The 24,284-nt window shown below is 45.8% G+C and overlaps 2 protein-coding genes across 2 annotated transcripts in view; one reads left to right on the forward strand and one right to left on the reverse strand.

The window, feature by feature from the left end:
* Nucleotides 1-3,946, forward strand: part of LOC137363010 (histone H2B-like) — a 76,064-nt gene extending 72,118 nt beyond the window's left edge. The window contains exon 2 of the mRNA XM_068027129.1: nt 3,602-3,946. Within this exon, the coding sequence (XP_067883230.1) occupies nt 3,602-3,946 (345 nt within the window). The remainder of the gene's footprint in view (nt 1-3,601) is intronic.
* Nucleotides 3,947-4,805: 859 nt separating this feature from the next.
* Nucleotides 4,806-24,284, reverse strand: part of LOC137363011 (histone H2B-like) — a 29,596-nt gene continuing 10,117 nt past the window's right edge. Inside the window, exon 2 of the mRNA XM_068027130.1 lies at nt 4,806-5,150. Coding sequence (XP_067883231.1) covers nt 4,806-5,150 — 345 coding nt within the window. The remainder of the gene's footprint in view (nt 5,151-24,284) is intronic.

Consider the following 24,284-nt stretch of genomic DNA (forward strand, 5'->3'; position numbering starts at 1 on the left):
CACATCAGTGGCCTGTTGCTGTGCTGACATTTTATGGAGAATAAATCCAGACTTGCCATCAGTCCCAGGGACGGAAGATTATATAATGAATCCCACACTCACACAGAGTACCAGATACTCACAGATAGAGAGTGATGCTGAAACACATGCTCAGTGCCAGATGCTGAAAGATAGAGGTTGATTACTGCACTCACTCACAGTACTTCAGCCTGAGTCATCTAAAGCAACCTAACACACAAGAAATAGCAGTGAGAGAGTAAGAAAGAGTCCAAAACTCACATAGAGTACCAGACACTGATAGATACAAACTGAATACTACACACACATGGATATAGGATTGGCTAACTCACAGGAAACAGAGAGTGGGGACAAATGGGGCATATTCAGATTGGCAAACTGTAACTAATGGATTGTCACAGGGACCAGTGCTGGTGCGTCAACTATTTATGATCTATTACAATAATTGCATGAAGGGACCGAGTGTACTGTTGCCAAATTTATGGATGGTACAAAGATAGGTAGGAAAGAAAGCTGTGAGGAGGACATAAAGTGTCTGCAAAGAGATATAGATTGGTTAAGTCAGTGGGCAAAAGTTTGGCAGATGGAGTATAATATAGGAAAATGTGAGATTGTCTACTTTGGCAGGAAGAATAGAAAAACAGAATATTACTTACATAGAGACAGACTGCAGAATGCTGCTATACTGAGGGATCTGGGTGCCAGGTACATGAATTACAGAAAAGTTAGCATGAAGGTATAGCAAGTAATTAGGAATGCAAATGGAATGTTGGAATTTTTAGCATGGGGAATGGAGTATAAAAGTAGGGAAGTTTTGCTGTAACTGTGCAGGGCATTAGTGGCATCCCAACTAAAGTACTCCATACAGTTTTGGTCTCCTTACTTAAGGAGGGATATACTTGTATTGGAATCAGTTCAAAGAATGTTCACTAGGCTGATTCCTGGGATGAAGGGTTGACTTGTGAGAAAAAGTTGAGCAGATTGGGCCTCTACTCACTGGAGTTTAGAAGATTGAGAGGTGATCTTATTGAAACCTATAAGATTCTCAGTGGGCTGGACAGGTAGATGCTGGGAAGATGTTTCTCCTTGTGGGGGAATGTAGAATTATGGGCCACAGTTTCAAGATAAGTGGTCTCCCATTCAAGAAAGAGATGAGGAGGAATTTCTTCTGTCAGAGGGTTGCTCATCTTTGGAATTCTGTTCTCCAGAGGACTGTGGAGGCTGGGTCCTTGAATATATTCAAGGCTGTGATAGACAGATTTTTTGATGTACAAGGGAGTCATTGGTCAATGGGCACAGGCAGGAAAGTGGAATTAAGGCCTCAATCAGAACAGGCATGATCTTATTGAATGGCAGAGCAAGATTTATGGGCCACATGGCCTTCTGGAAGCGATCCTGAGTGTCATTGTCGATATCTGCCCTTGGTGACAGGAGGTTCCCAAGGTATGAGCAGTGATCCACATTGTCCAGTGATTCGCCGTGGATCTTAATAGATGGGGGCAGTGTCGGGGAGCAGGCTGGCAGAGGACCTTAGCTTTCCGGATGTTTTGCTTCAAGCCAATTCTTTCATACGCCTCCATGAATGCATCGATGAGGGTTTGAAGCTTGGCCTCTGAGTGTACGCATATGCAAGCATTGTCAGCACACTGCAGCCCGATGACAGATGTTGGAGTGGCCTTGCTTCAGGACTGCAGGCAATGTAGTTTCAATAGTTTCCCACTCGTCCTGCAGAGTAGATCTGCTGACACGAACTAAAGAACAGCTGATGGGCTGAAAGAGTGCAGGAAATACAGCAACTTGCTGACAGCCACGACATGTGTGGATTCTTCAGCACCGTCAAGACCATTTATGGCCCAAATTACCAAGGACCTACCCTACTGAGAATAAAGAATTGAGTGACACTGATCAAGGTCAGAGAGGCAGTCAGCGCTCGTTGGAAGTAGCACTTTGAAGATCTTCTCAATCGCAACTCAGTCCTTGATGCAAGTGCCACATTCCACAACATGTTACCCACCATGACGTCAGCACAATCCCAGCCCAACAGAAATTGAAAAGGCAATCTAACAGGTAAAAAAAAATGAAGGCCACCGGCATCGATGGAATTCCCTCTGAAAATCTAAAATACGACAGAGAAGAACACTTAACACAAATACATGGTCTCATTTCCCTCAGCTGGAAGGACGAGAGCACGCCAGGGATCTCTGAGATGCTGTCATTGTGATCATCACCAAAAATGGTGACAAGACCGACTGTGGTAATGATCAGAGGGGTATCCCAGCTGTGCACGACAGGGAAGGTCATCACAAGAGTCCTTCTCAACTGTCTCTTCCCCGTGGCTGAAGATCTCCTACTGGAATCACAATGTGGATTCTGTCCATCAAGAGACACAGTGGACATGATCTTCACAGCAAGACAACGCCAAGAAAATGTAGGGAGCAGCAGCAACCTTTCTACCTGGTCTTCTCTGACCTGACAAAGGCCATCGACTCTACCAACCAGGAGGGATTATGGAACGTCCTCCTCAAATTTGGCTGCCGGAAAAATTCATCACCAACCTCCAACGACTGCATGATGACATGCAAGCTGTAATCCTTCCCAACGGACCTACCACTGACCCAATCCCAATGCAAACTGGGGTCAACTAAGTCTGTGTCATCTCACCAACGCTCTTTTCCATCTTCCTCGCCGCAACACTCCGCCTCAGCTCCTCACACTCAAACACAGCAACAGAGACTGACAGATACAGAATGGATGTCATACTCAAACACAGTACCAGAGTCTGACAGATACAGTGGTGCAGTGGTTAGCACTGCAGCCTCACAGCTTCAGTGACCCGGGTTCGATTCTGGGTACTGCCTGTGCGGAGTTTGCAAGTTCTCCCTGTGACCGCGTGGGTTTTCGCCGGTGCTCCGGTTTCCTCCCACCGCCAAAAACTTGCAGGTTGATCAGCAAATTGGTCATTGTAAATTGCCCCTGTGTAGGTTGGGATCACTGCGGGGTTAGTATAAATAGGTGGTTGTTGGCCGGCACAGACTCGGCGGCCCGAAGGGCTTGTTTCAGTGCTGTATCTCGAAACAAATAAATACGGAATAAATCCATACAGCACCAGAGACTGAGAACTGCTGAATGACAGAACACTCTCAAACACAGGAGCAGAGAATAAAAGAAATGGAATTAATTGCACACTCACATGCAATAGTAACGACACAGAATCATCAATAAGCGTCCTCTCAACAACATGCAGAACATTTCCAGAGAGCTTGGCACAGGGAGCGGCTCTTTCAATGTAAACTGCAGCTGGAGAGAGTCTTTGTGAAATATACTTCCTGATTGCAGTACGAATGTTTGTGATTGGCTGCAAAGTTTGAAAGTGATTGGATGGTGAAGGACACCAATTATAGTATTACAATATTAAACCATTGTGACATCACTCCCAATCACAATCTTTACTTTCCCCCATCCCTCATTAGCATAGAGCTGTGGGATTGTCTATTTAATCCGCACTCGGAAGGGGTTTGGTTTATTTCTGTGTCTGAAATTGAATTTGAAGATGGTTGAGGAGAAGAAGAAAGCAGCTGCTAAGAAGGGCGCCAAGAAAACTGTGAGTAAACCATCAGCAAAGGGCGGCAAAAGGCGCAGAAAGTCGAGGAAGGAGAGTTACTCCATCTACATCTACAAAGTGATGAAGCAGGTTCACCCCGACACCAGCATCTCCTCCAAGGCCATGAGCATCATGAACTCGTTTGTGAACGATATTTTCGGGCGCATCGCGGGTGAGGCTTCCCGCCTGGCCCATTTCAACAAGCGCAGAACCATCAGCTCCCGGGAGATCCAGACCGCCGTGCGCCTGCTGCTGCCCGGGGAGCTGGCCAAGCACGCCGTGTCGGAAGGGACAAAGGCGGTGACCAAGTACACCAGCTCCAAGTAAAACTGCACAATGGACTGAAAAACATCCCAAACACAACGGCTCTTTTAAGAGCCACCCACAATCTCTCTGAAAAAGCTACAACATCATCTCTCTGGTTTTGATTTGTTTTGTTTTTTTATACGAAGAGTCTGGAACTTTCTAATTGCCCTTCTGATCTCTTTTAGCCCCATGGATTCTGGGTGATTCAGTTTCACTGTCTGAGATCTTTGTGTCTCTACTTAATAATGCCGCGTAAATTAATTACTGATCACTGAGCCCATGTGCGCTTTGATCTCGGACTATTCTCCGTCCTTTTTTTAACAGTCTGTAAGCGGCGGCAGAAAGTCTCTTTCACAGCATTCTGGAAGCGGACACATTTCAGGTCAATCTTTGTCAAGATACCGCATCACTGATTCTAGATTGAACCTATTTGTGGGAGACAAAAGCGGAGAGAAAGTGTCAGGAGTTGAAATGTGAGACTGAGGTTTCCTACAACAGCGGGGTTTCTAGAAAATGTACTTATTAATTATTGAGGTCGAGCTTGAACAAGGGAAACAAGTGACTGAGAACTGATCTGTCAGCTTATTGAAGAAATAGTACAACAGCGAAAATGAACGCGCACATGGGGTCAGTGATCAGTAATTAATTTACACGGCATTGTTAAGTAGAGACACAAAGATCTCAACAGTGAAAGTGAATCACCCAGAATCCATGGGGTTAAAACAGATATCACAAAGGCAATTAGAAAGTTCCAGACTCTTCGTATAAAAAAAACCAAATTGATACCATAGAGATAATGTTGGAGCTTTCTCAGAGAGATTGTAGCTGGCTCTTAAAAGAGCCGTTGTGTTTGGGATGTTTTTCAGTCCATTGTGCAGTTTTACTTGGAGCTGGTGTACTTGGTCACCGCCTTTGTCCCTTCCGACACGGCGTGCTTGGCCAGCTTCCCGGGCAGCAGCAGGCGCACAGCGGTCTGGATCTCCGGGGAGCTGATGGTGCTGCGCTTGTTGTAATGGGCCAGGCGTGAAGCCTCACGCGCGATGCGCTCGAAAATATCGTTCACAAACGAGTTCATGATGCTCATGGCCTTGGAGGAGATGCCGGTGTCGGGGTGAACCTGCTTCATCACTTTGTAGATGTAGATGGAGTAACTCTCCTTCCTCGACTTTCTGCGCCTTTTGCCGCCCTTTGCTGACGGTTTACACACAGTTTTCTTGGCGCCCTTCTTAGCAGCTGCTTTCTTCTTCTCCTCAACCATCTTCAAATTCAATTTCAGACACAGAAATAAACCAAACCCCTTCCGAGTGCGGATTAAATAGACAATCCCACAGCTCTATGCTAATGAGGGATGGGGAAAGTAAAGATTGTGATTGGGTGATTGGCAATGATGTCAAAACGGTTTAATATTGTAATTCTCTAACTGGTGTCTTCCGCCATCCAATCAGAATAAATATTTGCAACCAATCACAAACACCCTTACTGCAATCCGTAAGTATATTTCACAAAGACTCTCTCCAGTCCCAGTTTATAGTAAAACAGTCGCTCCCTGTGTAAAGCTCCCTGGAAATGTCCTGGCTGTTGTTGGGAGGACACTTTTTGACTGATTCTGTGTCGTTGTGTCTTTGCTATTGCATGTGAGTGTGCAATTAATTCCGTTTATTTTACTCTCTGCTACTGTGTTTGAGTGTTTTATGTAATTTGGTCGCTCTCAGTCTCTGGTTCCGTGTCAGTGCGCCATTTTCCCACACTCTCTTGGCCAGTCTGGACATAGCAGTGGAAGCCTTTCCCATGCACTTGTTGACTTCTGCATCGGGAGACAGGTTACTGGTGATAGTTGAGCCGGGATAGGTGAACTCTTGAACCACTTCCAGAGAGTGTTCGCCCATATTGATGGATGGAGTATTTATAATGACCTGTCCCATGATGTTCGTTTTCATGAGGCTGATGGTTAGGCCAAATTCGTTGCAGGCAGCCGCAATGCTGTCAATGAGTCTCTGCAGACACTCTTCAGTGTGGGATGTTAATGCAGCATCGTCAGCAAAGAGGAGATCCCTGATGCAGACTTTCTGTACTTTGCTCTTCGCTCTTAGACGGGCAAGGTTGAACAAACTGCCATCTGATCTTGTGTGGAGGAACATTCCTTCTTCTGAAGACTTGAACGCATGTGAGAGCAGCAGGGAGAAGAAGATCCCAAACAGTGTAGGTGCGAGAACACTGCTATGTCCAGACTGGCCAAGTGAGTGTATGGAAATGGCACACTGACACGGAACACAAAAGTCCAAGTATATCAAGCCTGTGTCCTCAGTACTTTGCTCGACGGCAGCGAGGCCTGGACAACGTATGTCAGCCAAGAGTGACGTCTCAATACATTCCATCTTTGCTGCCTCTGGAGAATCCTTGGCATCAGGTGGCAGGACCGTATCTCCAACACAGACGTCCTTGAGGCGGTCAACATCCCCAGCACATACACCCTACGGAGCCAGTGGCGCTTGAGATGGATTGGCCATGTGAGCCGCATGGAAGATGGCAGGATCCCCAAGGACACATTGTACAGCAACCTTGTCACTGGTATCAGAACCACCAACCATCCATGTCTCTGCTTTAAAGTCGTTTGCAAACACGACATGAAGTCCTGTGGGATTGATCACATGTCGTGGGAGTCAGTTGCCAGTGATCGCCAGAGATGGCGCACAGCCATAAATGCGGAGCTGAAGGACGGTGAGTCGAAGAAACATAGCAGTTGGCAGGAAAAAAGACAGAAGCTCAAGGGGAGAGACAACTGTGTAACAGCCCCGACAACCAATTTTATCTGCAGCACCTGTGGAAGAGTCTGTCACTCGAGAATTTGCCTTTATAGCCATTCCAGACACTGCTTCACAAACCACTGACAAGCTCCAGGCGCTTACCCATTGTCTCTCGAGACAAGGAGGCCAAAGAAGAAGAAGAAGAAAAGAAGTCTCCGGTGCTGTGTGGATTCATTCTGTATCTATCAGTCTCTGGTACTGTGAGTGTGACATCCATTCTGTATCTATCAGACTCTAGGACTGTGAGTGTGAGGAGATGAGGTGGAGTGTTGCGGCAAGGATGATGGGAAAGAGCATTGGTGCAATGACACAGCTTTGCTCGACCCCAGTTTGCATTGGGATTGGGTCAATGGTAGGTCCGTTGGGAAGGATTACAGCTTGCATGTCATCATGCAGTCGTCAGAGGATGATGATGAATTTCTCTGGGCAGCCAAATTTGAGGACGTTCCATAATCCCTCCTGGTTGGGAGAGTCGAAGGCCTTTGTCAGGTCAGAGAAAACCAGGTATCAAGGTTGTTGCTGCTCCCTACATTTTCTTGGAGTTGTCTTGCTGTGAAGATCATGTCCATTGTGCTTCTTGATGGACAGAATCCACATTGTGATTCCAGGAGGAGCTCTTCAGCCACGGGGAGGAGGCAGTTGAGAAGGACTCTTGTGATGGCCTTCCCTGTGGCGGACAGCAGGGATACCCCTGTGTAGTTACCACAGTCAGTCTTGTCACCTTCTTTAAAGATGATCACTATTACAGTGTCTCGGAGATCCCCTGTCATGCTCTCCCCCTTCCAAATGAGGGAAATGAGACCATGTATTTGTGTCAAGAGTACTTCTCTGCCAGATTTTAGAATTTTGATGGGAATTCCATCTACGCCAGCGGCCTTATTGCTTTTTGGCTGTCAGATGGCCTTTTCAATCTCTGTCAGCCTGGAATTGTGCTGACAGCACGGTGGGTAGCATGCTGTGGGATGCGGTCAAGGGCACTCGCATCAAGGACTGAGTCACGATTGAGGAGATCTTCAAAGTGCTCCTTGCAACGAGTGCAGACTGCCTATCTGTCCTTGATCAGTGTCACTCCATTCTTTTGCTCTGAGTAGGGTAGGTCCTTGGGTACGTGGGCCGTGAATGGTCTTGACTGTGCTGAAGAATCCACACATGTCGTGGCTGTCAGCAAGTTTTTGTTCCAGTGTTCTTTCAGCCCATCAGCTGTTCTTTAGGTTGCATGTGTAGATCTAGTCTACAGGACGAGTGGGAAACTATTTAACCTATGTTGCCTCCAGTCCAGATGTAAGGCCACTCCAACCTCTGTCATCAAGCTGCAGTATGCTGACGATGCCTGCGTATGCGCACACTCAGAGGCCAAGCGTCAAACCCTGATCAATGCATTCACGGAGGTGTATGAAATAATTGGCCTTAAGCAAAACATCCAGAAGACAAAGGTCCTCTACCAGCCTGCTCCCCGACACTGCCCCTCAACTATCAAGATCCACAGCGAACCACTGGGCAATGTGGATCACTGCTCATACCTTGGGAACCTCCTGTCACCAAGGGCAGATATCGACAATGACACCCAGCATCACGTCTAGTGTGTCAGCGTAGCCTTCAGTCATCTGTGGAAAAGAATGTTTGATGACAAAGAACTCAAATCAGACACCAAGCTCATGGTTGACATGGCTGCAGTGTTACCTGCCCTCCTGTATGTGTCAGAAACATGGATACTGTACAGCAGACATCTCAAAGTCCTGGAGAGATATCACCGGTGGTGATTCCGCAAGATCCTGCAAATTCAGTTGCAGGACAGGCGCTGCAATATCAGTGTCCTCTCTCAGGCCAACATCCCCAGTATCGAAACACTGGTCATGGCTAGTCAGTTATGTTGGATGGGCCACATCATATCCATGCCTGACGCCAGAATCGCAAAACAAGCTTTCTACTCTTAACTCCATCAGGGCAAGAAGCTACCAGGAGGGCAGAGGAAACATTACAAGAATTTCCTTCAAGACATCCTGAAAAAACGTGACATCTGCACTGATTCATGGGCATCTCTTGCCTGAGACCACCCAAGATGGAGAAGAAGCATCCGCGAAGGTGCCAGCCAGTTTGAAATTCGTCGACATGCCCAGGAAGCAACGAAATGCAAACAGTGGAAGGAGTATTTGGAAATTGGAGAATCCCATTCACCCACTTCACCAAGCACCATCTGCCCCACCTGTGGCTGAGTGTGTGGATCAAGAATTGGACTATTCAGTTACCTAAGGACCCACAACCCTGGAGTGGAAGAAAGTCATCCTCATTCCCAAGGGAGTTCCGAAGAAGAAGTTTAGTGTGACATCCATTCTGCATCTGTCAGTCTCTGGTATTGAATATGAGTGTGGGATTCATTCAGTATAACTCTATCTCTGTTCTTGTTGTGTGTGTGTGATTCATTCTATATGCTCCATCTCTGGTATCACATAGATGTGTGGTATCAATTCCATTTCTGTCATTTCTGGTACTGTATGTGAGTGTTTACTTCATTCTGTAACTGTCAGTCTCTGGCACTGTCTGCATGTTCTGGATCCATTTTGTAACTATCAGTCTCTCACGCAGTGTGAATGTGGAATTAATTTTGTATCTCTCCATCTCTAGTGTCATGTGTAAATTTGGAGTTCATTCTGAATTGGTCATTGGTACTGGATCTGCCATTCTCTAGTACAGTTTGCGAATGTAGGATTCATTCTGTACCTGTCACTCACTGGTACTTTGTGAAAGTGTGCAATACATTCTGTATCTGTCGGCCTCTGGTAGTGTGTGTGATTGTGGGATGAATTTATTAGCAGTCAGTGGTGCTCGATGTGAATGTGGAAATCATTCTGTAACTCAGTCTGTTATTGTTCTGTGAGGGTGGGAATCACATGTATCTTTCAATCCCTGGTGCTGTGTGTGAGCATGGGATTCATTCTGTACCTGTCAGTCATACTGTACGTATCTGTGGGATTTATTCTGTACCTTTAAGTCTCTGGTATTTTGTACGAAAGTGGGATTAATTCTAGATCCACTGCCACACACTGGTTGAGTGTGTGTGTGTGTGTGTGTGTGCAAGAAGATAAAAAGATACAAAATAGGAGCAGGAGATGGCCATTTGGCCCATCGAGCCTGCTCTGCCATTCAATAAGATCGGGGTTGTTCTGATTGTGGCCTTAACTCCACTTTCCTGCCTGCGCCCATGACCATTGACTCCCTTGTCGATCAAAAATCGGTCTATCACAGCCTTGAATATATTCAATGACCCAGCCTCCACAGTCCTCTGGAGAACAGAATTCCAAAGATGAACAACCCTCTGAGTGAAGAAATTCCTCCTCATCTCCTTCTTGAATGGGAGGCCACTTATCTTGAAACTGTGGCCCCTAATTCTACATTCCCCCACAAGGAGAAACATCCTCTCAGCATCTACCTGTCCAGCCCACTGAGAATCTTATAGGTTTCAATAAGATCTCCTCTCAATCTTCTAAACTCCAACCTGCTCAACTGTTTCTCCTAAGACAATTCAACTTCCCAAGTATCAGCCGAGTGAACCTTCTCTGAACTGATTCCAATGCAAGTATAGCCCTCCTTAAGTAAGGAGACCACAACTGTGTGGAGTACTTTAGTTGGGATGTCACTAATGCCCTGTACAGTGACAGCAAATCTTCCCTACTTTTAAACTCCATTCCCCTCTCTAAAAATGCCAACATTCCAGTTGCCTTCCTAATTACTTGCTTTAGCTGCATGCTAACTTTTTTGTAATTCATGTACTTGGACACACAGATTCCTTGGTACAGCAGCATTCTGCAGTCTCTCTCTATGTCAGTGATATTCTGTTTTTCTATTCTTCCTGCCAAAGTAGACAATCTGACATTTTCCCATATTATACTCCATCTGCCAAACTTTTGCCCACTGATTTAACCTAGCTATATCTCTTTGCAGACACTTTGTGTCCTTCTCACAACTTGCTTTCCTCCCTATCGTTGTACCATCCATAAATTTGGATTTACACTCGGTCCCTTCATGCAAGTTATTAATAAAGACCATAAAGATTGAGGCACCAGCACTGATCTCTGTGGCACTCCATTAGTTACAGTTTGCCAATTTGAAAATTCCCCAATTATCCCCACTCTGTTTCTTGTGAGTTAGCCAATACTGTATCCATGTGCGTGCAGTTTTCAGATTGTGTCTATCAGTGTCTGTTACTCTGAGTTTTGGACTCTTTCTCAATCTCTCAGTGCTACTATTTGTGTGTTAGGTTGCTTTAGATGACTCAGGCTGAGGTACTGTCAGTGAGTGCAGTAATCAACCTATACCTTTCAGCATCTGGCACCTAGCATGGGTTTCAAAATCACTCTCTCACTGTCAGTGTCTGGTACTCTGTGAGAGTGTGAGATTCATTATATAACCTTCCGTCACTGGGACTGGTGCAAGTCTGGATTTATTCTACATAAAAGCTCAGCACAGCAACAGGCCACTGATGTGGTAGGTTTTAAGCAGATAGGTAGATACATAAATCCTGTTTGAGGTTTTGCCTAGGATTAAATAGTATCTGTCACTGTGAACACAATAGTGAAATATAATGTATCCTACAATCTGATACAGGATTGATGTGCAAGTGCAACTCAGGCTGTACTCATCAATTTGATCAGTGCCATTCAGTCTAACTCTGAGTGAGAATCTTGGACTTGCATGTAAAATGAGCTCAGTCTGGAATTGTACAGTATCTTCCATCTGACACTATATGAGGTTTTAGGACTGGTATGTAATTTATAGCTCAAACTATACTAATCAAATTTATAATGTATCTTTTAGTTTCACAATCCGGATGAGTTTTAAAGTGGAATCTGAGTTTGTACCTCTGCAATCTGATTATGCACTTGAGATTTGTATCTAATGTATATGTCTGGACATATTATGGGAATTAATACTGATAATAAAGTCAAAACCCGTGTAAATATTAGGCTGGTATTTAACTTGAATCTCGGAGCACTTCATTGAGATTATTTCTGTGACTTTGAAGCAGGAACCATGTGTCAGTTCTATGTGTATTTAATTTGTAGCTGAGGTTGCTTCATTGTGAGATTGACACATTGATAATTTGCTAGTGGGTGAGAATTTGGACTGGGATTTGTGTATCTACCTGTCAGTGGTACTGAGTTGGGGTGACATGAAAACAACGTGCTCCATTTGATTGATGGATTGAAAATGCGTCTCTGGATCTGTTTCTGCTGTCTGAGACTGTGGAACTGATGACCTGTCTGTGTCTCTGCGCTCTGTGAGTGATAATGTACGGACTGTGTGTGAGAAGGAGCTGGTGACACTCTTCCATGTAACTTGGTGGAGGAAACATCATATTTATTTTGGTTCATTCAATTATTTGCCTGTTTGAACAAAAGAATGTTTATAATTCAAATACTGGTGAGGTAGAAGATACAGGATTTTAATGAATTTAATCTCTCATAATAATTATAAACGCCCACAAAGGAAGCCCAGCCATACAAATATTATCATTGTTTGACTGCACTGCAGTAACAGGTTCTTCCCATTCTGTCTCCATCCCCTTGTCCACACACAACCCGAGAATGGCCTCTCCCTTCCCCCACTCACTCCATGTTCTGGGACCAGTTTATGCTCCACTCCGCCTCTTACAAACAGCCCCCGCCTGCCCCTGAACTTGCCCCGGACCCGATGCTGATCTCTGAGTCCATCTGCGGACACGCTCCCAAAGCGATGTGCTGCTGGAAGGAGGCTGCTGTTTGCTCCCTTCCACCGGGACCGGGATCTCAGCATTCGCGGCTGTTTTAAACCATCTTCTTCCGCTCACAGGCAGTGCTGGGGGAGGGGAGCGCAGGCGCCGATTTCTGCAACAATTCCGCAAACAGAAACATGGAAAAATTCCGGCACAGAATGAGGCCATTCAGCCCATCATGTCCGTGCCAGCGCAAAGAGAGCGATTCAGCCTCATCCCACAGTTTATTGTTATTGGACAGTGAAGTGTGGAAACAGAAGCGGACAGTCAGGATGTGGGGATTTACACAAAGAGAATCTATTATAGGCACCAGGTGAGAAGTGTGAAGGACACATTTTAAACAGCGGCTGTTTGGTTTCATTTGAACGGTTAGACCATGGGAGCGGGAACTGGAAATCTGACCTGTGTAAAAGTCCCTGTTCCGTCGGTCAGTCCCATTCATGGCCCAGTGGATTGTTTCTGGATGTCATTTAATTGTTGTAAAATGGCCAAAGCCCCTGGTATGCAGTAGCTGGGGGCTGCAGGACTGCAGTAGAATCAGACACTGACTCTGTTTGTGTTGCTGGGTTTCCTTTGTGATTGTTCATAATGATTATTAATTGAAAAATTGTTTTGGTCACTTTTGTATCTTCTACCACATCTCTTCCTGAATGATAATAAATACATTTCCTTTCTACAGGCAAATACTTGATGGAAGCAGAATAAATGTCGTGATTCCTCGACACAAGAGGAAGTGCAGCCAGCTCCTCACACACAGTAAGTACAGTATCACTCACAGAGAGCAGAGACATCAGTTCCACAATCACCGCCAGCAGAAGTAGTCAGACCGGCACTGATCCCAAGTTCCAGAGACCAACAGACAATCCAACAGTCACACAGAGCAGGAAAGATTGAACTTGTTTCCATTTCACCCCAACTCAGTCCCACTGACAGATAGATACATCAATCCCAATCCAAAATCACACCCACTATCAGATTGCAAGGCACTGTGTCACTGTCACAAGAGAGCAGCCTGAACTACAAATTCAATGTCAGATGGAACAGACAAACAGTACCTGATTGTAAAGTACAGAATTAATCTCAATAATGTACCCAGACTGCAGACTGAGCTCCATGTTACACACCACTCCACAAATCTCACAAATAGTCAGAGTGGAAGACACAGTATTAATTCCATTTCTGCAAACTGAATGAACCTGACCATTACATACCAGGACATAAAACATATTGTAAGATGAAAGGACACAGACCTGAAATGTTAATTCTGTTTCTCTCTCCACATACGCTGCCTGAACTGTTGAGTATTTTGAGCATTTTTGTTTTTTTTTATTTCATATTTCCAGAATCTGCAGAATTTTGCTTTTATTTTAGAGTTAAAGAAACATTGCATTGTGAGGTGAGAGTGACTGCCCTTGACATCAAGGCAACCTTTGACCATTAATGGCACCAAGGAGCCCTAGCAAAACTAGTGTAAATGGGAATCATGGCAAAACTCTCTGCTGGTTGGAGTCATACCTAGCACTAAGTAAGATGGCTGTGGTTGTTCAGTTCAATCATCTCAGTCTCAGAACATTACAGCTGGAATTCCTTAGGCTCGTGTTCTAGGCCCAACCATCTTCAGCTGCTTCATCAATGACCTTCCCTCCATCACAAGGCCGAAAGTCGGGATGTTCACTGATGATTGCGCAATGTTCAGCACCATTCATGACTCCTCAGCTACTGAAGCAGCCCGTGCCCAGATGCAGCAAGACCTGGACAACATCCAGGCTTGGGCTGATAAGTGGCAAGTAACATTCGCGTCAGATAAGTGCCAGGCAATGACCATCGCAAACAAGAGAGAATCTAATCATCTCCTCTTGATGTTCAGTGGCATTACCATAACTGAATCCCCCACCATCAACATTTGGGGGCGGGGGAGGGGGTTACCATTGACCATAAACTGAACTGGACCAGCCACATAAATGCCGTGGCTACAAGAGCAGGTCAGAAGCTAGGAACTCTGTGGTGAGTAACTTACCTCCTGTCTCCCCAAACCTATCCACCATTCACAAGACACAAGTCAGGGGTATGATGGAAAACTCCCAACTTGCCTGGATGACTGCAGCTCCAACAACACTAAGTAGCCTGCTTGATTGCTCCCAAGCACCACCTTCAACAATCACCCCATTCACCACTGATGCACAGTGGCAGCAGTGCGTACCATCTACAAGGTGCACTGCAGCAACACACGAAAGCTCCTTTGACAGTACCTTCCAAACCTGGAACTTCTACTACTGAGGAGGACAAGGGCAGCAGTTGCAAGGGAACACTACCACTTGCAAATTCCCCTCCAATTCACAGATCATCCTGACTTGGAACTATATCGCCATTCCTTCATTGTCGCTGGGTAAAAATCCTGGAACTCCCTTCCAAACAGCCCTGTTGGTGTTCCTACATCTCAAGAACTGCAGTGGCTCAAGAAGGCAGCTCACCACCACTTTGTCAAGGGCAATTTGGATTGGGCAATAAATGCTAGCACAGCCAGTGATGCCTACATTCCACAAACAAATGAAAAAAGTGAGGAAATAGTGAAGGGCTTTTTTAGAATACATGGAGACATGCTTCCACTTGTGGTGGCGTCTGAAACAAGAGGCAAAATATAAAATCGTCATTCATAAAACCAATGAGGAATTCATGAAAAATGTATTTACGCAGTGAATGGTTCAAATCTGGAATTTGTTATCACAGGGAGAGGTTGGGGTGAATAGTATCAATGCACTGAAGGGGAGGTGGAACAAATGAACAATTGTATGTGGAGAAAGGAATCGAGGGATATACATATCGAGCTTCATTTAAAAAAATTTTTTGCATGTGAAGCAGGATGGCTGGAAATATATGTCGAGCAGAGAGCAGTTGGGACGATCCCAGTGCAGTGTTTTGTCTGGATGGATGTGCCCAGAACACTTGCGATGCAGGAGCTGGGAGCTTCAGTACTTCAGGGAAGGCAGATAATGACACCGGTTTTCATTTGTGGATGTTCTTAATGATTATTGATTGAGAAATTAAATTGACCTCTTTGATATTATGCACCGCATCTGTTCTTGAGTTATATTTTTTTCTTCATGCAGGCAAATACTTGAAGATATTGTGATGAATGTGATGGTTGCTGCACTCGAGGCACAAGGAACAGTGCAGCCAGCTCCTCTCACACACAGTAGGTACATTATCACTTAGAGTGCAGAGGTACAGATAGTTCATCAGTTCCCTGGTCTCAGACTGCAGAAATAGTCAGGCTCACATTGATCCCAAGTTCCAGAGACACATTTTCAATCCAACAACCAAACAAAGCAGGAGAGAAAGAAGTTTTTTCCATTTCACCCCGATTGAGTCCCACTGACAATCAGATACTTCAATCCCAGGTCAAAATCACACCCACTAGCAGATTGAAATGCAATGTGTCAATCTAACAAAGAACAAAGAACAGTACAGCACAGGAACAGGCCATTCGGCCCTCCAAGCCTGCGCCGATCTTGATGCCTGCCTAAACTAACACTTTCTGCACTTCCGGGGTCCGTATCCCTCTATTCCCATCCGATTCATGTATTTGTCAAGATGCCTCTTAAACGTCGCTATCGTACCTGCTTCCACCACTTCCCCTGGCTGCAAGTTCCAGGCACTCACCACCCTCTGTGTAAAGAACTTGCCTCGCACATCCCTCTAAACTTTGCCCCTCGCACTTTAAACCTATGTCCCCTAGTAACTGACTCTTCCACCCAGGGAGAAAGATTCTGACTATCCACTCTGTCCATGCCGCTCATAACTATGTCAACCCCTATCATGTCGCCCCTCCACCTCCGTCGTTCCATTGAAAACAATCCGAGTTTATCCAACCTCTCCTCATAGCTAATGCCCTCCAGACCAGGCAACATCCTGGTAAACCTCTTCTGTACCCTCTCCAAAGCCTCCACGTCCTTCGGGTTGTGTCGCGACCAGAATTGCATGCAATATTCTAAGTGTGGCCGAACTAAAATTCTGTACAGCTGCAGCATGACTTGCCTATTTTTATACTCTATGCCCCGACCGATGAAGGAAAGCATGCCATATGCGTTCTTGACTACCTTATCCACCTGCGTTGCCACTTTCAGTGACCTATGGACCTGTACGCCCAGATCTCTCTGCCTGTCTAATATAATGCAGACTGAGCTAGCAATTAAATATCAGATAGAATTGGCACACGCTACTGATTGAATGGCACAGAATCTAACCTAGTGATGTACCCTGAGATTTAAATTAAATATCATACCCAAAGCTCACACCCATTCATTATAAAGGATGTTTAAACATCCCCATAGTGTACCCTGAGATACAAGTTACATACAAGTCCAACATTCATTGCAGTGAATGTTTCAAAGGTGCTGAAAGATATTGTAAGCTGAGACACAAATTAGATACCAGTTCAGACCTCGCCCACACTGTGAAATTGAAAGAGACAGAATCAATTCCATCAGTGTAGATTGATATAAACATTACATACCATTCTAAAACGTGATGCAATATCAAACTAAAATACAGTATCAATTCCACCAGACCCCCACCATCCTCTGGCTAAAAAGTCTTTTCCTCATCTCCCCTGTGATCTTTCTGCCAATCACTTTGAATCTATTCCCCTAGTCACTGATCTCTTTGCTAAGGTAAACAGGCCCTTCACTTCAATTTTATCCAGACTCCACAAATTTTGTACATGCCAGTCAGATCTCCCCTCAGCCTTCTCTGTGCCAAGGAGAATAGCCCCAGCCTATCCAATCTTTCCTCAAAGCTGCATTTTTCCAGTCCCGGCAACATCCTCGTAAATCTCCTCTGTACCCTCTCTAGTGCAATTACATCCTTTCTGTAATGAGGTGATCAGAACTGCACACAGTACTCAAGTTGTGGCCTGACTAATGATTTATACGGTTCCAGCATAACCTCCCTGCTCTTATATTCTATACCTCAGCTAATAAAGGAATGGATTCCATATTGTCTTCTTACCACCTTATCGACCTGTCCTGCTACCTTCAGGGATCTGTGGACATTTACTCCAAGGTACCTCACTTTCTCTACACCTCTCAGAATTTTCCTCTTAATCGTGTATTCCTTTGCCTTGTTTGACCTCCCCAAATGCATCACCTCACACTTCTCTGGATTGAATTCCATTTGTCATTTTTCTGTGCATCTGACCAGACCATGAAGATCTTCCTGCAGCCTACAGCTATCCTCCTTGCTATTTATCACACAGCCAATCTTTGTGTCATCTGCAAACTTATTGATCATGCCCCCTACATTTACATCCATGTAGACGACATCAACTGCACGGCCCTCAACTATTTTCCTTGTTAATTCTTCAAAATTTCAATCAAGTTGGGCAGACAAGATCTTCCCTTAACAAATCCATGCTGACGATCCTTGATTAATCAGTGCCTTTCTAAGTGACATTTTATCCTGTCACTCAGAATAGATTCCAATAATTTGCCCACTACTGAGGTTAGACTGACTGTCCTGTAATTATTCGGTCTATCCCTCACTCCCTTTTTAAACAGAGGTACAATGTTCGCAGTCTTCCAATCCTTCAGCATCACACCTGTATCCAGTGAGGTCTGGAAAACGATGGTCAAACCTTGCGCTGTTTCCTCTCTTGCTTCTTTTAACAGCGTGGGGTACATTTCATCCATCCCTAGTGATTTATCAACTTACAAATATGCTATTTGTATGTCCTGTCACTAATATGCCCTCTCTCCCTCTATTGATCACATCCAATACTTCATACCCTTCTTCCTTAACTCCAATATCTGCATCATCACCCTCTTTTGTGAAGACAGATGCAAAGTATTTATTAAGAACAGTGCCAACATCTTCTGCCCCTACACATAGGTTACCTTCATGATCTTTTATGGGCCCTACTCTTTCCAAAGTTATCCTTTTTCTGTTAATGTATTGATAAAACATCTTTGTGCGAACCTTGATTTTGATTGCCAATATTCTTTCATGCCCTCTCTCAGCTTTCCTAATTTCAATGTTGATTTTCCCCCTCGACATTCTATACACCTCTCGGCTTTCAGCAGTATTGAGTTCTCTGAGTCGTGCATAAGCTTTCCGTTACTGCCTTATAATACTTCCTTATAAAATCCATGGGGCTCTAGATTTGGCCTTCCCACCCTTTTTCTTTGTGGGAACATATTGACTCTGAACCCCTGGAATCTCCCCTTTGAGTGCTTCCCACTGCTCTGACATTGATGTATCTTCAAGTACCTGTTTCCAGTCCACTTTTGCTAATTCACTCCTGAACTTAGTAAAGTTATCCTTGCCCCAACTGAGAACTTTAACTCCTGTTCTATCCTTGTCCTTTACATAATTATGTTAAAACTGACTGAATTATGATCACTACCACCAAAATGCTCTCCCACTGCCACTCCTTCCACCTGCCTATCTTCATTTCCTAAAACTACATCTAAAACTGCACCCTCTCTTGTTGGACTTGCTACATATTGGCTAAATAAGTTCTCCTGAATGGACCTCAAGACTTCTGCTCCCGCAATTTCTTTCACACTAAAAGTATCCCAGTTCATGTTGGGGTGGTTAAAATCGCCTACGATTACTGCCCTATTGTTCTTGCACTTCTCAGAGATTTGCCTGCATATCTGCTCTTCTATCTCCTGTTTGGGGGTCTATAGCACACTCTCAGCAGTGTGATTGCCTCTTTTTTGTTCCTCAGCTCAATCTATACGGCCTCATTTGATAAACCTTCCAACATATCATCCGTCTTCACAGCTGTAATAGTTACTTTGAGCAAAACTGCAACCCCCCCCCTCCTTTCTTATCCCCCTCCCTATCACATCTGAAAACCCTGTAACCAGGAATGTTGAGCTGCTATTCCTGTCCCTCCTTAAGCCATGTTTCTGTAATAGCTGTGATATCATACTGCCACATGTCTATTTGTGCCCTCAGCTCATCTGCTTTATTTTCTATACTCCTTGCATTGAAATAGATATGCTTGAGCACTGCCAAACTCTTTTTAAATTTTCTAACCTTTGTTTCCTCTTTCTTCCAGACTCATCCATTAATTTTGTGACTTCCATTTTCATTTCTGATTTTGTCCCATCTGACTCTACCTTCCGGTTCCCATCCCCCTGCTAAATGAGTTTAAACCCTCGCCAACAGCACTAGCAAAATGTCCCGCAAGGAACTCTGTCCAGGCTCTGTTCAACTGCAATCCGTGGGACCTGTCCCAAGAATCTAAAGCCCTCCCTCCTGCACCATCTTTCCAGACACACGTTCATCTGTCTTATCCTTTTATTCCTGTACTCACTTGCACGTGGCACTTGGAATAATCTGGAGATTACTACTTTTGATGCCCTGCTTGCTAATTTCTTACCAAGCTTCATACATTCTGACTGCAGGACAACATCCTTATTTCTACCTATGTTGTTGGTTCCGATGTGGACCACAAATGCTGCCTGTTCACCCTCACCCTTCAGGATGCTCTGTAACTGCTCAATGACATCCTTGACCCTGGCACCAGGGAGGCAACACACCATTCCTGGATTCACGTCTGTGGCCACAGAAACAGCTGATTGTTCCCTTCACTATTGAATCATCTTTCACTATGGCTTTTCCAATCTTCCCTGTACCCACCTTTGCAGCTGAGTCACCCATGGTGCCATGGACTTGGATCTGGCTGCACTCCCCTGGTGAAGCATCACTGTCCTCCGTATTCAGAACTGAATACCTGTTGGAGAGTGAGATGCACTCGGGATGTCCTGCACTTCCTGCCTGATTCTTTTTGACTGCCTTGTGGTCACCCATTCCCTCTCTCCCTGCGTACTCTTAAGGTGTGGGGTGACCACATCTAAGAACATGCTTTCGATGTAACTCTCCTCATGAATGCACAGCAGTGTCTCCAGCTGCTGCTCAAGTTCCAAACCCAGAGCTCAAGCAGCCGCAATTGACAACACTTACTTGCACAAATGTTTTTTTATTTCCAAAATATACTTTATTCATAAAAATCTGTAAAAAATACATTACAAAACAGTTCCAAACAGCACCAAGTCAAAAAATACAAACAGTGCAAAGGCGGTCAGTTTCCTTCAATACAGGAGTGAGTTGCCTCACAACCCTTCCATTTCATTTTTCATGCCATATACATTTTATGGCAAACGAAAATTTTCCCGCTGCAGTTTGAGGGGTTTTCCATGGATCCAGCCCCTCAGTTCAGCTTGGTGGGGGGAGCTAACATGGTTGTCTTTCCCCATTGAGCCTTTGCTGTGGCTACCCCAAGCTTTAGTGCGTCCCTCAACACGTAGTCCTGGACCTTGGAGTGTGCCAGTCTGCAACATTCGGTCGTGGACAACTCTTTGCGCTGGAAGACCACCAAGTTTTGGGCAGACCAAAGAGTGTCTTTCACCGAATTGATAGTCCTCCAGCAGCAGTTGTGGTTATCTCGGTGTGTGTCCCTGGGAACAGCCCGCAGAGCACAGACTCCTGTGTTACAGAGCTGCTAGGGATGAACCTCGACAAAAACCAATGCATCTCTTTCCACACCTGCTTTGCGAAGACACATTCCAGAAGAAGCTGGGCAACCATGTCATCCCCACCACAGCCACTTCTAGGGCATTGTGCGGAGGGGGTGAGACTTCGGACGTGCAGGAAGGATCTGACGGGGAGGGCTCTTCTCACCACCAGCCAAGCTACACCTTGGTGCTTGTTTGAAAGTTCTGGTGATGAGGCATTCCGCCAAATGATTTGGCGGTCTGCTCTGGTACCCATCCGACAGGATCCACCATCTCCTTTTCCCGTAATGCCTTGAGGACATTCCGTGCAGACCACTGCCTGATGGATTGGTGGTCAAAGGTGTTTTCCGCAGAAACTGTTCCACGAAGGATTGGTGGTACGGTACAGTCCAACTAGATAGAGCGTTCCACGGCAATGTGACCAGGCCCTTCCTTCAGAACACTGGGGACAGAGAGAATCTCAGCACGTAGTGACACTTGGTGTTGGCGTATTGGGGATCTGCACACAGCTTGATGCAGCCGCACACGAAGGTAGTCATCAGGATGAGGGTGATATTGGGTACATTCTGCCCGCCCTTATCCAGAGGTTTGAACATCGTGTCCCTTTGGACCCGCTCCATTTTGGATCCAGAGATGCAGCTGAAAATGACTCGGGTTATCGCCACAGCGCAGGAATGGGGTATGGGCCAGACCTGTGCCACTTACAGCAACAACGTGAGCGCCTCGCACCTGATGACCAGGTTCTTACCCATAATGGAGAGAGTTGCTGCTCCCACATGCTCAGCTTGTGTTGTACCCTGGCGACTCGCTCCTTCCAGGTTTTGGTGCATGCCACGGCCCTTCAGAACCATATCCCCAGCACATTCAGGTAGTCTGACCTGACGGTGAAGGGGACAAAGGATCGGTCAGCCCAGTTCCCAAAGAACATAGCCTCTCTCTTGCCGTGGTTAACGTTGGCTCCCAAGGCCAGTGCGAACTGGTCGCAGATGCTCATCAGTCTGCGCACTGACAGCGGGTTCGAGCAGAAGGCCGCGACGTCATCCATGTCCAGGGAGGTTTTAACCTGAGTGCCTCCACAGTCTGGGATTGTCACCCCTCTTATGCTCGCATCCTTCCTGATAGACTCAGCAAAGGGTTCAATACAGCAAATAAACAAGACAGGGGAGAGAGGACAACCCTGTCTGACTCCAGATTGGATCGGGAAACTTTCTGATTCCCACCCATTGATTGAGACTGTGCTACTGATGTTTGTGTGGAGCAGTTTGATCCAATTGCAGATTCCCTCCCCAAACCCCATTTTGGAAAGTACGTCCATCATGCAGGTGTGCGATATCCTGTCAAAAGCCTTCTCCTGGTCCAGGCTGATGAGGCAGGTGTCCACCCTCCTGTCCCGTATGTGGGTGATCGTGTCCCTGAGTGGGTAAAGTACAGGTCTGATCAGGGTGGATCACCAACTCCAGAGCAGACTTGACTCGACTGGCTATGACTTTTGACAGCATCTTGTAGTCTACATTAAGCAGTGAGATGGGCCGCCAATTTGTGATTTCTGCCCTCTCCCCCTTCCCCTTGTTGATGAGGGTGATGATGCCTTTCCTCATGGATTCTGACATGCTGCCGGCTAGGAGCATACTGTCGTATACTTCCAGCAGCTCCGGGCCGACCCAGTCCCACAGGACCAAATACAACTCAACCGGTAAGCCGTCGCTTCCAGGAGTTTTACTTATCTCGAAGGATTTGACGGCCTTAGTCAGCTCATCCAGAATTAGCGGTTTGTCCAGTCTCTCCCTCCTGCTGTCATCTAAGACCTCTGTGATAGATGACAGGAAGGACTGGGAGGCTCTGCTGTCTGTGGGCTTCGCGTCATACAGCCCAGCATAAAAGGATTTGCTGATCCTTAGTATGTCAGACTGTGAAGACGTTACCGAGCCATCCTCTTCCTTCAGGCTGCTGATAACAGAGCTCTCTCTGTGTACCTTTTAGAAGAAGTAACACGAGCACATCTCATCCTGCTCAATGGAGCGGACTCTGGACTGGAAGATGATCTTGTAGGCATCCGTGGCAAAGAGCGAGGCCTGCTGGCTCTTCACCTCATGAAGGTCCTCCTTGACCTTGACCCCCATCGACTGAAGCCAGAGCAGATTTTGCATATTTTTCTGGAGTCGTGACATTTCCATCTGTCTCTCTCTCTCACCCTCTGAACCCCTTTGAAGATAAAGAACCTCTTGATGTTCTCCTTGATCGCTTCCCACCACTGAACTGGAGACTCAAAGGTGGGGTTTCACGGTCCTCCAACCTTTGTAATCTCTTTTGAGTTCCTCAACATTCTCTGGGGTTAGCAGTGTAGCATTGAGCTTCCATGTCCCCCTGCCAACCCGTTGGTCATCCTGTAAGTGAAAGTCAGCCAGTAAAAGGCAATGCTTGGAGAAGAACACCGGCTTGACGTCGGTGAATCTGACCGTGAAAACACGGGACACAAATAGGAAGTCAATCCTGGAATGGGCAGACCCGTCCGTTCTTGACCATGTGTATCTATGCTGCGCTCTGTCTGCAGGTTTGCTGAAGACGTCGTGCAGTTTGGCATCTTTTACGCTTTCTATTAAGAATCTGAACATAGCATCCAGTTTGCTGTCGTCTCTGCCGGATCATCCACTAGCATCGATGATGCCGTTGAAGTCACTGCCTAGGATGACCGGCCTGGACGTCGCCAGCAGCAGTGGGAGATGCTGGAAGACGGTCAGCTGCTCGCTGCATTGAACCGGGGCGTAGACGTCAATCAACGAGAGCGGAGTATTGTTGTACATTACATCTGCTACGAGGTGATGACCGCCAAATGGTTCTCCAGGACACGGGAAGCATCCAGGAGCTCCCACATAGCACAGGAGGTGCACTCTCGAGGTTGAAGCCCCCCTGCCATTCCTTTACGTTCACTGTTTTTCGGCTGCCGCATACGATGATGGGCCAAGTGGTCTCTTTCTCTGCCTTAAACCTTCTATGATTCTATGATTCTATCATGCTCACTAACATTATCCCCTTTTCATATACAGCACCACAGAGAGAGAGAGAGAATCAGTCCGACCATTCGTAACAGTGTGTTATATCACACTGTATTACACATTCTTATGTATCATCAGAGACAGTATTAGTAACACAATAAAGTGCATACATATCATCCTAAATAATGGTATCCCAAACATATGTACAGCATTAGAGAGGGAGTGTCAATAGTGCATTTTCTATTCGTGTGTCCATATCACACCCAATAACTGGGTCCCACGTTTTTCTAG

The sequence above is a fragment of the Heterodontus francisci genome, unplaced genomic scaffold (genome assembly GCF_036365525.1).
Source record: "Heterodontus francisci isolate sHetFra1 unplaced genomic scaffold, sHetFra1.hap1 HAP1_SCAFFOLD_51_2, whole genome shotgun sequence".
NCBI lineage: Eukaryota > Metazoa > Chordata > Chondrichthyes > Heterodontiformes > Heterodontidae > Heterodontus > Heterodontus francisci.